This window comes from Carex rostrata, chromosome 12, assembly GCF_964058835.1.
Source record: "Carex rostrata chromosome 12, lpCarRost1.2, whole genome shotgun sequence".
In the NCBI taxonomy this organism is placed as follows: Eukaryota; Viridiplantae; Streptophyta; class Magnoliopsida; order Poales; family Cyperaceae; genus Carex; species Carex rostrata.
Window position 1 is genome coordinate 3,089,119 of NC_135929.1, and position 16,697 is coordinate 3,105,815.

Here is a 16,697-nt window from a genome sequence, read left to right on the forward strand (position 1 = left end):
CTTTTTTTTGAGGAACATCCGCCAGTGGTGGGTATAATTCTCTGGGAATTTAATTCATAAAAACAAAAAAAAGGTGGGTGCAATGTTGTTAAGATTATATCCTTTACCCTTATTATATGTTCAATGTTGTTCTCATACAGGTACAAAATGGTCATTTATACAAGTTCGGTGGTAACCACCTTAGCCAACCCATATCCTGCCACCAAAGCAAAATTAGCAAGTCCTGAAAACAATAAAAGGAAATAAAAATGAGAAACTGTTTCAAAGCTTTTAGTTTTTCTAATTAATTTTATGATGTGATGGTTGTATTATAAGAAGAGATGATATATCATCTTCTTCTTTAAAATTTTGATAATATATGAAATATTTTTTTTTATCTCTCTTTTGAATTCTCTTAAGTTCTTATTTTATTCTTCAATATCTTACTAAATTAAACAAAATCTATATATACAGATTAGAGTTTGGAATGTAATCTCGTTAAGTAGAATAAAAGTAAGTTCGATAGCCACCTTTAGATTTATGTAAATCCGTATCTCCATGAGTAGCCTAATTAGTTATGTTCAATTGTTACATTAATCGTTTAATGATCCATTTACAATTTCAATTTGAAATGGTAAATATGACCCAATTATCTAGACAACTTGAGTGTATTGATATTATTTGTGCATAACTACAACTGCAGTGTTAACAATAAATCAAGGAACAAAAACGGGAGACTGTTAACAAAAAGAATTAAATAAATAAGAATATCATTGAAACCTTGTTGCACCGTCGTCGGCTGCTCGGAGCCAAAAGTGTAATTGGAAATGAAATAACAGAAATAAAAGAATATGATTTCTTGATTAGAGATTTTAGAGTGGTTTCCCACTAAGCGCGTTAGATGTATACACGTTCTACAGGGCCCCTCTCTATTGTTAGCCTATTCTGAAAAAAATATATACTTGATAATTATATTCATATTCCAATCTTGCACCTTGCAAAACTTTGAATAGTATAAGATCCCAAGCGGCTCTTCGGAGACTTCTTACAATAAATTAATTCAAAATGCCAAGTTATGGAGCGCAACTCAGAAATGTTTGAATAAGAATCATCCTTCCATTGTCTAACATCCCAGCCGTCCATAATTGATTAATTTATTCACGCTTGAGCTGTGATATAGCTGTCCCCTCTCGTTTATTTCTTTCAGTCACAGCCTCACAGGCTCCTTTCAAACCCAGAGCGGTACATCCTTTGGTTATAACATCCATCTCTTCTGAGTTCTGACAATGAGATAATGAGGAAGAACAGAAAGGATCCCCTGTTCTGGCCTCCTGCTATTCTTTTTCTTCTTGCTATCCTCCTTCCTTCTGCCTCGGCATTTGTTAGTCATGGACTAACCGATGTTGAGGCCGGGCATATTCGTCGCCGGCAACTTCTTTACTACCTCGATGAAAAGGGAGACCGGGGCGAGTACGTATATGTGGACCCCAGCTACCAGTTTGCCAACGATCACCTCAAGGCTGCCTACATTGCCTTACAGGCGTGGAAGCATGCCATCCTGTCTGACCCGTTCAATCTAACCGCCAACTGGGTGGGTCCTGATGTGTGCAACTATTCGAGAGTGTACTGTGCACCGGCTCCTTACGACCCGTACCTCACTGTAGTTGCCGGCATTGACCTCAACCATGGAGACATTGCCGGGTATCTCCCAGAGGAGCTCGGTCTATTGGATGAATTGACCCTGCTCCACATCAACTCAAACCGGTTTTGTGGTACATTGCCACACAAGTTCGAGAACTTGAAGTTACTCCACGAGCTTGACCTCAGCAACAACCGGTTCGAAGGCAAGTTTCCTGAGCTGCTCCTTCGGCTTCCTTCTCTCAAATTCCTTGACTTGAGATTCAACGAGTTTGAGGGAGCCGTGCCTAAGGAGTTGTTTGACCTTCCTCTTGACGCATTGTTCATAAACAGCAACAGGTTCCAGTTTCAGATACCCGACAACATTGGCAACTCACCGGTTTCGGTGCTTGTGCTAGCTAACAACAAATTCAGTGGGTGTCTACCAGCTGGCATAGCGAACATGTCGAAGACATTGAACGAGATAATTCTCATGAACTGCGGGCTCAACTCTTGCGTTCCTCCCGAGTTTGGTTTGCTTAAAGAGCTCACTGTGCTTGATGTCTCTTTCAACAAGTTGATGGGCAATTTGCCCGAGTTTTTTGGCGGGTTGGAGAAAATCGAGCAGCTTGACGTTGCGCACAACATGCTCACCGGGACCATACCAGAGTCTATCTGCCATCTGCCGAAACTGAAGAATTTCACGGCTTCGTACAATTTTTTCACCGGCGAACCAGCAATATGTCATCATCTCCAGTCATATTCTGACCAAAGAAATTGCATCCCATGGCAGCCGAATCAACGGGCGGAGAAACAATGTCAATACTACAACAGCATCCAGCATGTTGATTGTGGTTCGTTCAACTGTAAGAAGTTTGTACTACCTTCGCCGCCTCCACCACCGCCATCACCACCTCCTCCATCTCCTCCTCCACCATCACCACCTCCACCATCCCCACCACCACCATCCCCACCTCCACCATCACCGCCACCACCGTCCCCTCCTCCCCCATCTCCTCCTCCACCATCTCCTCCTCCACCATCACCACCTCCACCATCTCCTCCTCCACCATCACCACCTCCACCTTCACCACCTCCACCGTCGCCACCTCCACCGTCCCCACCTCCACCATCACCTCCTCCACCTTCACCACCTCCACCATCACCTCCTCCACCTTCACCACCTCCACCATCACCATCACCACCTCCACCATCTCCACCTCCTTGCGGGGAGTCAGCACCACCGCCGCCGCCTTACTCAGAGGTGTCACCCGAAGAACGATACTTATCTCCGCCTCCACCACCTTACTCGGAAGTATCACCCAAAGATCGGTATCTATCCCCGCCTCCGCCTCCTTCTCTTGTTATTCCCGTCTGGCATTACGGATCACCGCCGCCACCAACCGAAGATCAATCTCCACCTTAATTAATTCTTTGAGACATTTTCCATTTTGCATTTACGTCGGCGATCGATCAAGACATGATTCTCTCGTCATTCCATATGTTCGCTGTCATGTTAATACTTTCCTTTCTGCTTTTAGAAAGGAGGTACGAGGAAAATTTAATTTAAGTTATCTATTTTTTTTTTCATTTGTGTTACTAAATATGCTTTTATTTGTGAATAAATGGATGCTAAAAATATAAAAATTAAAGTATGATAGATATTCAGTTAAACTACAGATTGTATAGGGTTTGTGATACAGGTACGTAGACTATTATTTGGAATTGTAATTTTTGCTTTCTTTTCATCTCTTTTCTTTGCTTTATGTGATTCCTTCATTTATTGGTGGAACTGTGCATTGATGAGATTGTTATGGATTTTGAGCTTTACAAAAATTGTTTCAATGTTGATATTCAAAAATGCGATTGACATTTTAGCTTTCAATTTAATTTGTCTTTTAACTAGATGAGAAACATCACATATAATTGAAATAATACGGCATAAAATTATGGAAAGGATCTTATTAATGTCCCCTTAGAAATGTAAGCTAATTATATCTCTCAAAGTCATTTCTGAATTTCGGTGCTAATGCAAAGAAGCATTGAAGATAAAACCATATATAGCTGTTCCTGTACTGTTAATTAGTTGTCTATATTTTGACTTTTGAGAGAATGTATATCAGTCGAAATAGAAAAATATGTTTAGCATGTAATCTACATTAATTAATAGCCCAATTGAATTTAAATAATTATTTGGAAAAAAAATTCTAGGCAACTATATTAAATTACAGACACAAAATCCAATGATGTAATTTTAATGTGGGTGCCAATAAGTCATAAGTATATGAATGTGCTAATTGGCTCAAAGTCGTTTAGACATCTGACCTAATATGGTCTATAAGAGATAATTAAATAAGGCACAAATCATGCAAATTAATCATAACCTTTTTTATTGGTTGGCCTCTGCATTTTTAATATATCTTTCTGTTTCAATTACGTGTAGTTGGTAGGAAGGCATGTGCTCTGCCCTTCTGGAATCATGTCTGGACTAACACCTTTGCATGATTTCAGCTTAAAATAAATGAACGAGTTGAAAAGAATCCAATTACAAAATTTTGAACTAAAGACTTTGCTGTCATGTGCATGAATAGTTAGCTTTGGTTGTTAATTTTTGACCCAATTAAGGCACCAAAGTCAAAAGCACATGGAGCCCCTCGTTCTGTCCTTTATTCCCTCTTTTCCTTTGATTAGTTTGCATTTGTAAAATAGGGATCAATTTGCATAGTTGGGTTGAAGAACAATATAACTAGCAATTTAATCGAGGGCTGAAACATAAAATATATAATATGTGGTCCGAAAAATTTAAACAAGTTTTCACAACTACAAAATAAAAAATCTAGCCATAAGTACGTATTTAGCATTTTACAAGAGGCCCGAACCATATAATTTTTTAAAAATATACATAATTTTATTAAACTTGAATATACAATTAAAATTTTAAAATCATAAGACTAAGCATCTTATGATTGGCTGTAAATTAATCTGCCCCCCTATACACTGCCATTCTAATGATTTTGGCAACAAGATGTTTAACCATCTGATTAAAATCGAACGGCCCATGAAGGCCGATATTGTGCACCAGTTAAAAAAACAGACATGGTTAACACAAATATACCAAAAAAACTGAAAAATAAATAGACAGAAGTAAATAAAATCAATAAATAAGTAAATATAACAAAATTGATAGAGACTTGGGTTCACATCGGGCAATCACCGATTAGAAAATCATGTAGCTGGCTACGGTCACAACTCACGAGTCACATATAATAAAAAAGTATATCGTGACCAATTTCTCTCTATTTTTTTTTTTTTTCTAAACTGAAAACGACACAAAAGCTATAAGTAATTTTACAGATTACCAAAGCCCCCATCGCACTAATGATGAAATTAAATTTTTTTTTTTAAACCAAACAATGTAATTTAATATTCTGGTCTCAACTCACGAGTCAACGGCGAACACTTTCTCTTTGGTAACATCTTTTTGATAATTAAGGGTCTGTTCGGCATTTACTGTTCACGTGGGAAAAAACAAATTCACTCAGACTGAATTTTTTTTTTTCCTACAGGAACAGTAATTTTTCAGTTCAAAATTTCCCGTTCCTATTTCTATTTCTATTTCCAAGCCTCCGCCGAACAGGCCCTTAAATGTTATTACGTAATCCATCAATAGTATTTGAATTTAGGTCCATACTAATAGGCCTATTCTCACCAGCCCAATATCCTTGGATTAGGCTTTATTCTGACCAGCCCAATACAAATATTTTTTTGATTTAGTATAAATATAATGTTTATAAAGGAACAAGCCGAATTTTTTATTAATAGAAATAAAATAAATAAAATATTTAAAAAGAACACTACTGTTGAGTTTTTTCGAAAACTAAGTAGACTGGGTCCTGTAAACCCGTCCCACCGGACGGGTCCAATTGACCCGTCCCGGTTAATCGGATTAGCCGTTAACTAACATCACGGAAAAAAAAAAAAATTCCCGGACGGGTTTAAGCATCCCGTCCCGAGTCTGTAAAAAAAAAAAAAAAAAAAAAAAAAAAAAAAAAAAATTCCGGACGGATTTAAGCATCCCGTCCCGAGTCTGTCAAAAAAAAAAAAAAAAAAAATCTGGACGGGTTAAGTAAACCCGTCCAGAATTTGAAATATTATATTTATATTATATTATTATATTATATTATATTATATTATTATATTATATTATTATATTATATTATATTATTATATTATATTATATTATATTATATTATATTATTATATTATATTATATTATATTATATTATCATATTATATTATATTATGATTTTATATATATTATATTTTTTTGTTTTTTATATTATATTATTATATTAATATACTTATATATATATATTATATTATGAATAGAACTAGTTTAGTTGTGCTTAAGTTCACCAAAGTGTTTGGTGAGCTTAACTCCAAAACTTATTAAATCGTTTTCAAATGACGAATCCAAACCGTTAGAACCTGCCTATCTTGCGAGTGATGCATCTACATGTGAAAATTTTAAACGTTCAAATTAATTTAGTATAAAGTCAAGCGGTAAGAAAACGTTCAAAAAATAAATGCACTAAAATTAATTTATTAATCTTTTAATCTTGACCGATTGACTTTATACTAAATTAATTCAAATGTTTAAAATCATAATATAATAATATAATAATATAATAATATAATATAAAAAACAAAAAAATATAATATATATAAAATCATAATATAATATAATATAATAATATAATATAATATAATATAATATAATAATATAATATAATAATATAATATAATATAATATAATAATATAATATAATATAATATAATATAATAATATAATATAATATAATATAATATAATATAATAATATAATATAATATAATATAATATAATATAATAATATAATATAATATAATATAATATAATATAATAATATAATATAAATATAATATTTCAAATTCTGGACGGGTTTACTTAACCCGTCCAGATTTAATTTTTTTTTTTTTTTTTTTTTTTTTTTAACAGACTCGGGATGGGATGCTTAAACCCGTCCGGAATTTTTTTTTTTTTTTTTAACAGACTCGGGACGGGATGCTTAAACCCGTCCGGGAATTTTTTTTTTTTTTTTTTTTTTTTCTGTGATGTTAGTTAACGGCTAATCCGATTAACCGGGACGGGTCAATTGGACCCGTCCGGTGGGACGGGTTTACAGGGCCCGGTCTACTTAGTTTTCGAAAAAACTCAACAGTAGTGTTCTTTTTAAATATTTTATTTATTTTATTTCTATTAATAAAAAATTCGGAAGGAACAAGTGGAGAAAGGAAATAATAAGCAGCCAAAAAGGTACTGTTAATAGCGAAGAGAATTTCTCCCTGGGCTCTTGCTCTACCATCTATTCAACTATATCCTCACAGGTTCTGATACCATATAAATTCCTAAACGAATTGGCCCTTTCATTAGTTAATGAGATAGCACACTAATTTGCTTGTTGAGTTTAAAAGTAAATAAGTTTAGCCCAAGTAGATAATGAGATGGATTTTATTCTCTGTGCATGAAACTAACTAGTTTTTTTTTTTTTTTTGTAATTTTTATCTAAATTAGTTGATTACAAATTTAGTCATTTTTTTAAAAAAATATATATAGGCTTTGGCTAATTTGTTGCCGGCAACATTTCTGCCGACGGTGCTGTCGCCTTTTTTTTTATTTTGTGATGTCCAAACAACAAATCCAAACTGTTAGATATTTAATCTATACTATAATCTACTTGGAGACCAAATTTTATATTTTTTGAAATTTTTTTACTAGGTTTGAAAACCGCTGATTTCAATGCTGCAGAAATTTACTGAAATCAGCAGTTTTCAAACCAGCTTAATAAATAGTAAAAAAAATTCCAAAAAATGTAAAATTTGGTCTCCAAGTAGATTATAATATAGATTAAACATCTAAAGGTTTGAATTTGTTGTTTGGACATCACAAAAATAAAAAAGAGCGGTAGCACCTCCGGCTAAAATGCTGCCGGCAACAAATTAGCCGGACCCTATATATATATATATAGCCCATTTGCATTATGCAAATAGATGATAGTTGTAATTACAGACAAGCAACAAGTATTCTCAAAACTAAATGACTCGCAACGAAAAAACACAGTGAATGTAACAAAAACTAAAAACTGCTGTTATAGAGCAGCAACCCAGGGCAGATGATACCACCACTTATTAAGATGAACTACGGACTCGTAAGCATATTATCACTATAAACTACAATAACTGTTCAAGCTGTCGTCATGAGCCCTCTTTCTCATTAGATTGTCACCTCCTCTATATCACCCGTCATGTCATCCTCAAACTCAATGATTGAAGTTGCATGAGCATCCGCCCATTCACGCAGAGAAATAATCTCCGTACTCTCTGGCATCCAGTCGGCAGCATGCTCTATTCCAATATTGAATCAAAGAGCAAATTAGAAAGATTAAAGATCTATTAGAAGACACTTGTACTCCATTAAAACAAATATCGTTGCGATGTTTTCAAAGCGACCAACACACACATGCAATTGTAATAAGAGCATCAGCTTGTAATGTTTTGGTAAACTATGAGTAAATGAGAGTAAATTATCAAAGGAACCCCATGTTGAAAAATAATTTTGAAATATGACGGTCCTTAGGTAACCAAGAAAAGCACAGAAACTGAACATATATTTTTCTCTTAAGAAAAATACAGTCTATGTGCCTTCTCTTCTTCTTATACCATCAAAAAATAGAGAAGAAAAATTAATTAGGAAAATTTGGAGATGATTTCTCAAGGGCCACACCTTCCTGTTTTGGAAGACTTATTCCTCGACCCGACAACAAAATGCGAGAAGGACTTCTTGCCATTGAAGACTTGTCTCGTGCTCACGGAGACGGCTTGCTCTACAAGGTTTTGGTTATTCCATGACAAACGACATGGAATTAGGTATTATGTTCCGCACTTATGATTTATATTTTGGGTCTCTTTGGCATAGGACGGTCCTTAGGTTAAGATGAAGATCTATTTCTCCTTCTCCGGAGTGTAAGTGTTTGACCTCTAGATGAGATGTAATTGTTTCATCTCTAAATAAGGCATAATTGTTTGGCCTTTATGATTCCCCAACATATTTCACAATTGGTGTGTCCTTTGTGACTTTTCAAGTATCTCAACCTACTGATATGCTCGCGGACACATGCAAGAGTAAATATAAAATTAAACAAGATACCATAAATGAATCTTACATAATCATACATAACATAATTAACTAATTCTTGTCATTAATCTTTTTTTTTTTTTTTGCAATGCAACATGCCCGTAGGCTTTTCATTTCAATAGAGTTTTCAAGTTACAGTGTTTCGCATATTACAACAGATATCATATTAATCCAATGCCTGCTCTAAACTTCATATTTTAAATGTTGGATAGGAGTATCCAGTAAACCCCTCACTCAACTTGCTACCTACTTTAGCTAGATGGTCAGCCACGCAATTTTGGCTTCTAGGAATATGCCTGCACTCATAATCAAATTCTTTTAGTAACCTCCAGACCTCATTTATCTCCCTATACGCTCTCCAGTCAGCATCAACTGGTGGGTGCAGCTCCATACAGACTTTAGCAAGATCTTGATTATCTGTTAAGAAAATACACGATGGCAAATTAAGGCTCTTGACAAAGTGTATCGCCTCTCTTAAGGCCACAGCTTCAGCTTGCATCGGAGAACATACAACACTGGGCGCGGCCCGATATCCTTTCAACAATTCCCCATCCTCTACGACAAACCCCAATCCACCTATCCATGGAGACCGCCAAGATCCGTCCACTTTGCATCTATATTGTGAATTACACACATTACTTACCTCCAACTGAACCTCCTTCTTTTTATTAGCAGCAGCAGCTATTCTTGTTTCGACTCCCACTGAGTTGAGAATAGATAGAAACCTTTCAAAAGTTGGTACCTTTCCACCGTAAGTTTTTTCGTTCCTGCATCTCCATATTGCCCAAGCCGAATTAGCTAGCATAGTCCAAACCTCATCTGTTTTATGCTTAAAGAGGCTATCCAAAATTATAGATAGATCTCGCGGCAACTCATCAGTACGTAAAGCAAGCGGACCCATCAACCAGCAAGCTTGTGCAAACGGGCAATGAAACAGCATATGTAAAACATCCTCCTCCCCTTGATTACACACAGCACACATAGGGTCCCCTCTTGATGTTCTTGTGCACAGAATCTTAGCTAAAGGCAATGCCCCATGCAACAATTTCCATAAAAACACTCGTATCCTTGGTAGAATATTTCCCTTCCTCCAAATAAGCTTCCAAACCTCACTACCCTGCTGCTGCCCGAGCCCCTCTTGTGTGATCCCCTTATAGGCATGTTTGACTGAAAATCTCCCGTTAGAAGACTCTGTGAAAATGAGAGAGTCAGCCCCTGCTTCATCCAAAGGAGGTCTCACATTTCCCATAATGCTCATACAATTAACATGCCCATACAGTTGAATTAATAAGTTTGCATCCCAAGTACCAGTACATTCTAGTACCAAGTCTCTTACACTCAGCTTTTTATGTTCTGGATTTTGAATCAAACAATTTACCGCTCCCTCAAACCACGGTTGCACCATAGCTCTACAGGTTCTACCATCACCAAGCCGCCACATCAACATTGGCAATAGTCTCTCTCTAGCAGCCATAATAGCCTTCCAACATGGGGTACAATTATAATTTCTCTTTGCTACCCATAATTCAGATCTCGGAATATATTTGGCACGTACCACATCCACCCACAGTGCCGGACTATCTGAGGCAATTTTCCACAGCAGCTTCATCATAAGAGCTTCATTCATTTTATTAAGATCCCGAATGCCTAGGCCTCCAAGTTCAACCGGTCGAGTAATTTTACTCCAAGCGACATAAGACAAAAATTTATCCTTGTCCATTGCTCCCCAAAAAAATCTCCTCATCAATCCCGTAATCTGCTTAATTACAGAATCAGGAATTCTATCGGTTGACATAAAATAAGTTGGCAAAGCTTGAAGCACCGACTTAATCAGTACCACTCTCCCGGCATGAGACAACATACGGCCTTTCCAAGTCTTTAGTCTAGATGCCACCTTTTCGATTAGAAAATCGTATGCTTTCTTTGACGAAACTACAGGTGCTCCTAGATATTTTCCTTCCACATTACTTACAGATACCTCAAAAATTTGTGTGATCAACAACTTAACTTCCTCCGATGTGCATCTACTGAACCAAATGCTGCTTTTTTGGGGGCCTATTTGCTGACCCGAAACAGAAGAAAAATCAATCAACATTTGTTTTATCAATTCAGCCTCACCACTTGTAGCCTCCCCGAACAACAACAGGTCATCAGCATAGACACACGACGTTAGATGTCATTAATCTTTAATAATCTTCAAACAGACAGCACAGTGTTTAACTTTTAGAAGAAAAAAAAAAGTCGTCCAGTTCAAACTAAAATTAGATTTAGCAAAAGGAAAAATTGAAATAAAAAAGACATGCCACAAAATTGTACTAAAATTAATAATCACAAAAAAAAAAAAAAAAAACATGATTCTTATTGATGGTATAGAGCCTCCTGCCATATTTTCTCACGTAGCACCTCTATCCCCATCTTCTCATCTATCGGTAGATCAATCACCGCATTAGATGGATGGTCCATGGCAGGATCATATAAGTTGGAAATGTACGGGTGTCGTAGAGCCTCGTCCACTCTAATCCGCTTGCTTGGATCCAAAACGAGCATCCTTTGCAATAAATCAATTGCGAGAGGATTTGCCATTGGATATAGCCTCTGTAGTGGCACATTAGGTGTGTACGGTAGGGAAGTGATGTACATCAGTGATCTGGGATTGTCTATGAAGTTCATATCCTCCTTTGAAGGTGTCCCAAGTACACTGAAAATTGTATTTAATTGGGATAAACAGTCGGTGCCAGGAAATATTGCCTTGCGGCCAAGTAATTCAGCAAAAATGCAGCCGACAGACCATATATCAATGGCTGTATTGTACATGCCACAGCACAAAAGAACCTCCGGTGCGCGGTACCTATTAAAAATTTATGATGTTAATTATCATTGAATTTGATGTAAATGTTCTGAAATCAAGCAAGAAGGAATAAATATATAAAGTGTTAAATGAAAGGGGAACAAACACTCACCATCTAGTGACCACGTATTCTGTCATAAATTGACCATCTTTTGTGGAGTTTGTTCTTGCAAGACCAAAATCACATATTTTTAAATCACAATTCGCATTCACTAAAATGTTGCCTGGCTTGAGATCTCTATGAAGAATGTTAGCTCTGTGGAGATAATTAAGACCTCGAAGAATCTGCAATTAAATAAAATTATGACTTAGCTGAGATTTATTTTCACAGAGCTAGCTAGACATATGGAATTGGAATTTTCTATTTTCTTTTGTCTAAAGCTCACTTTGGTTATCATTTACTGAGAAACACCTAAAAATATTGAATAATATATTAAACAAACATAACACATCCAAAAGATAATGCTACTCTACATTTTTATCAATTTTAACCGAGCAATGTATTTTTCCTATCGAAACACATTTTTAATGAAGTTTGGTTCAGATTTATTATAATCAGTGTTGAGTTTCATTGATAATATAAATTAAATTGCCGACAAAGAAAGAAAGATAACCGTATTCCACTAATAGTATATATTCAATAGTCAAATCAGGTCATGAATCATTGATTTAGACAAACTTTAATTACCTGAAGAAGAAAATATTGTAAATGGTAATCTGAGATAGGCTGAGGGGATTGGATGATCTGGTGCAGATCGGTCTGCATCAGATCGCACACCACATATATGTCTTTATATGTTCGCCTGTGTGGTGGCATCATGATGTCTTTAAGGGCAATGATATTTTCATGCCTCATCTGTCTGATCATAGAAATGAATTTTAATGTTAGTTTGTGATTTAGTTTATAATCAGCTTTTGATATTGCCTTTGTTCTTTTAAATAATAACATCATGTATATATTTCATTCCACAAGTTGTACATTTAATCATCTTCCTTTTGCCAGATACTCATATTTATAATCTAAACACTTCAGTTCTTTCCAATAAAGGAAAAGTTAAAAAAGCTAAACTTTGTTGATCATCCGAGGTATGTTTCATTGAAATCTCTGTTGTTTTATTATATTTGTTCAAATACAAGATGAAGAGCTATTTTGAGACATACAAAATTAAGGAGACAAGGCGGATATATGCATAAATGTTTGATAAATGAAAAAAAATAAAAATAAAAACTACATTCTGGCGTAGATTTGAAGAAAAAGATAGTTTTCATGCATAAAAAAAATGTCCTCTATTAATTTTAAAGAATCCATTATATATGCCACGAAGATAAAAATATATTATGTAAATGATAGTGAAATAATTTACCTAAGAAGCATCAATTCACGCAGTGTTCGGAGTGCAACGTCACGGTTATCGAAAATATTCGCGATCTTCTTTATCGCAACTTTCTCTTTCGTTTTTTCGTTAATTGCAGAGCAGACAACACCATAAGCCCCACGGCCGATCATCTTTGATGGAATATATTTCGTATCAATTTCAAACAATATGTGAGACATTGTGAAATAATTCTTTCCTGAATTTCCGATGCCGGGTGGTGGTTTCACCGTATTGGCCATATCAAACGTTTCCAAATGCAAAGATGCAAAGGAGGCCTCGACTATTAGCTTATATATAAGAAGGTACTTTCTATTTATTAAAGTGTGACAAAATTAAATTTTCTATTAATATAGAGATAATTAAATAAGGAAAGAAATTATCGGTGAGTGTACTCATAAGCTATCTTTAATTAGCTAGTTGAGAGAGGAATTGACGCCATTTAGATTAAAAAGGAAATATTTTTATTGTAAATATTGTGCCAACCAAATTACACAGAAGCGTGTGTGCTTGCCGTTTATAAGATGTGACGAAAATTAATGTTTTTATTTTTATTTTTGGAACATAGAAACAAATGATATAATTAAATTAGAAAAGAACACTTATAGGCGAGTTAACGTCAGACGCTATTTTTAATTTATATTTTGTTGCAACTGACAGAAACAGAGCCGAAGCACTTGAAATTACATCACCATTCAAAGAGATATATGTTAGGGATCGAAAGAATATATTGAAGGCTTATTTCTTCCCTTATCACTTTTATCTCAGTAGAATTGTTGCGTTCATATTAATTTCAAACAACATATATTTTTTACTAAGATAATATATATATCTATATTTTTTAGATTATAGTTTTCTCTAAAAATAAATTATCGCCTGATATTTTCATTGTAGATGTTTAAAAATTAATTCGAATGTTTAAAAATTTCACATGTAGATGCATCACACGTAAGATAGGCGGGTTTCAACGGTTCGAATTCATCATTTGAAATTAATTTGATGAATTTTAGAGTCAGGGGACGTTTGGTTGGTGCTTTAGAGAGATTATTCTCTGGCATCTTCATTCCATTCCTGCGTTTAGCAGAAATAGCATGGACTGGAAACGGTAATACATGATTCCCGCTGTAATCATGATTCCTTAGTTAGTGGCTATCCCGCTAGCCCAAAAAAAGATGGATTTTCAGAATTCCCGTCGGACGGGAATTCCTCCTTAGCGCTTTTTGTAATTTTGTCGCTCCCTGTCATTACAACTTGACTTCTTTCTGTGCTCTCCTCTCTGTCTCCGTCTCCGGCCTCACAGGTTTGCCCTCTCTCCCTTCTTCGATATCACAGGTTTCTTGTTTCTTTCCGATTCTCTCTCTCCTCCGACTTCAGATCTAATTTTCTTTTATGAAAGATACGACTCTCATATCTAAGTTAGGCATTCCTATTTGTCCGATTCAGTTAAATTGATTTAACAACTAAATTATTGAAGATTACATATATTATTTAAATTGAAAGATACGGAAGATATGACTTTCGCATTTAAGTTGAAAGCATCAAAAGTTAAAAATAAGTTTAATTGCAGTAAAAGAAAGTTTATTGAGAAAATTCAACATGAAAATGAAAAATGTTACATATATTGAACATGAAAAGGAAAATTCAACATGAAGCAGTTTGATTACCACAATATTGCATCTGATCAGTTTAATGTTGCCTAGCTCTTTCATAATACATGATGCACGAACGATCAAGAAATTGGAAAAAAGTAATGGAAAGATAGATTTGGTTTTGAGATCACACAGATTCTCAATTCTTTGATAAAAACTGATACCTAAAAACTAACTTCTGCCAAAAGACCTGACGTCTGTTTAAATACAAATCCTAAAAACAGAAAAATACATAAAAGATAGATAAAAGACCCTAAAAACTCTAAAATTATAAAAAAGGGTCCAAAAGTCCATGAAGGAAGACTCGGATCGCGAATCTGAGCCCGCAAAATGGGCAAAACGAATCTATGATTCGTTCCAAATCCGGTTTTGGGCTGTGGAGTTCCTGTCAAAATTTCAGCCCGATCCGACGGATGGATCAAAAGTTACACCCCTTTTCGTGAAGCATGCGCAGGACCATATTGCATCAATACATTTAACTCTCGAGATTGGATATCAGTAAATGAGTGTGGACTGGGATGCAAATGAGAAATGTTGACTGCTGTTTTCAAATACACTTTTAAGTCTCGAGATTGGTTCCCAAAAAAACTTTCATATAGTCTTGTACCGAACCTGCAGGATCAGAGGCGCTGTTGGCTGGTACCGAACTGTCAGTACCAGAAACGCTGGTTCGTACCAGTAACCGTCGAATGAAATTGGTTAGTATCAGTAACCGTCAAATGAAATTGGTTCGTACCAGTAACCAGTTGGCTGATACCAAACTGTCCAGACGAGAAACTGTTGCATACCATAAAACTCTGATTCGTATCAGTAACCATTGAAAATTTGTGCTTCCTGTTCTAACACTTACAGGGCTGTGGTACCCTTACACAGGTTGCATTGTATATTGATTTAACTTTATTATAATTATTTTATTATATTTTTTCTTGTAGGAAGCCCCGGCTTTGGTACCCTTACACAACTTGCCACCTGGGACTATGCTGAATGATGGAGATAGTGATTTTCAAGCCTCAAAGTTAGTTAGTATAGACTGTAATAAAAATGTATTGTTGTGTGTAAGCATTAAAATGCTAGTTTAGGAATTAGTATTTTTCTTAAGCTTGTGTCATTCGTAAGATCTTCTCATGTATAATTATTCATATAGTACAGAGGCACATTTATAATCTTGTTATACATAATCTTCTAAAATTAAAACACTTGTTTCACGTTATGTGATTTTTTTATATTAATTTAATTTCTGATTTATAATTTATCTTTAAATAATACATAAAAAGTTTAGTAACGTAACATTATTTAGTTAATAATTAAAAAATAATGTAGATATGTCTTGATAGTCATTATATTAGTTACGTGCGAATCAAACATGGTAATGACACATTTCTTGGAATGTTGAAGCAATAGTCATGCGCAAACCAAACATGGTAATGAGGCATTCCCTGGCATTACATTGCCTGGAATCCTTCTATTCCCTGGAATGATCTATAGTGCGAACCAAACTTTTGTGAGCTTAAGAGCACCCTAGTTCTACTCATATACATACATATACATACATATATATACATATATATACATATATATAGAGAGTGACTAATATGCATTCGGTTGCATATGGACCGAAGTGCTTACGGTCCAAATTTGATTTTTCAAAATCCAAACGGTCGATCTGAACCGTTCATCTTGTTCTCCATATTAATATGTGCTTGGAAACCAAATTTTATATTTTTTCTGAATTTGTTTACTATTTATTAAGTATTTTACAAAATTGTTGATCCAACGGTAGCTTACCAAACCGTAAAATCAGCAGCTACCGTTGGATCAGCAATTTTCAAAGTGGCTTAATAAATAGTAAAAAAATTCAAAAAAATGTAAAATTTGGTCTCCAAGCACATTTTAATATGGAGATGACATCTAACGGTTTGGATCGATCATTTGGACTTTAAAAATTAAAAAATGAATCGGTAGCACTTCGGCCGAAGTGCTACCGAATGCATATTAGTC

General features: G+C 35.1%; 2 protein-coding genes and 1 pseudogene across 3 annotated transcripts; 1 reads left to right on the forward strand and 2 right to left on the reverse strand.

The window, feature by feature from the left end:
• The first annotated feature begins 1,242 nt into the window (after positions 1-1,242).
• On the forward strand, positions 1,243-3,395 carry LOC144563423 (leucine-rich repeat extensin-like protein 4 pseudogene; annotated as a pseudogene). The gene has a single exon (XR_013514346.1). The product of XR_013514346.1 is annotated as a leucine-rich repeat extensin-like protein 4 pseudogene (transcript).
• A 4,513-nt stretch (positions 3,396-7,908) lies between these two features.
• LOC144562998 (uncharacterized) lies at positions 7,909-9,811 on the reverse strand. Its single transcript, XM_078312371.1, has 2 exons — positions 9,076-9,811; positions 7,909-8,039 (listed from the first exon to the last, which is right to left on the reverse strand). The coding sequence occupies exons 1-2, from the start codon at positions 9,809-9,811 to the stop codon at positions 7,909-7,911; spliced, it is 867 nt and encodes a 288-aa protein (XP_078168497.1).
• Positions 9,773-13,292, reverse strand: LOC144563182 (mitogen-activated protein kinase 4-like). Its single transcript, XM_078312592.1, has 5 exons — positions 13,042-13,292; positions 12,366-12,537; positions 11,790-11,962; positions 11,193-11,677; positions 9,773-9,959 (listed from the first exon to the last, which is right to left on the reverse strand). Exons 1-5 carry the CDS (start codon positions 13,290-13,292, stop codon positions 9,850-9,852), a joined length of 1,191 nt encoding a protein of 396 aa, XP_078168718.1. The 3' UTR covers positions 9,773-9,849.
• Positions 13,293-16,697: the final 3,405 nt, after the last annotated feature.

Excerpts from the sequence above, each read along its gene's own strand:
- LOC144562998 (XM_078312371.1), bottom strand. The coding sequence starts at position 9,811 with ATGTGTGCTGTGTGTAATCAAGGGGAGGAGGATGTTTTACATATGCTG. Across the intron at positions 8,040-9,075 it reads TGACCATCTAGCTAAAGTAG|AGCATGCTGCCGACTGGATG; the intron begins GTAGCAAGTTGA and ends ATATTGGAATAG.
- LOC144563182 (XM_078312592.1), bottom strand. The coding sequence starts at position 13,292 with ATGGCCAATACGGTGAAACCACCACCCGGCATCGGAAATTCAGGAAAG. Across the intron at positions 12,538-13,041 it reads CGTGAATTGATGCTTCTTAG|ACAGATGAGGCATGAAAATA; the intron begins GTAAATTATTTC and ends TTCTATGATCAG. Across the intron at positions 11,963-12,365 it reads TACAATATTTTCTTCTTCAG|ATTCTTCGAGGTCTTAATTA; the intron begins GTAATTAAAGTT and ends ATTTAATTGCAG.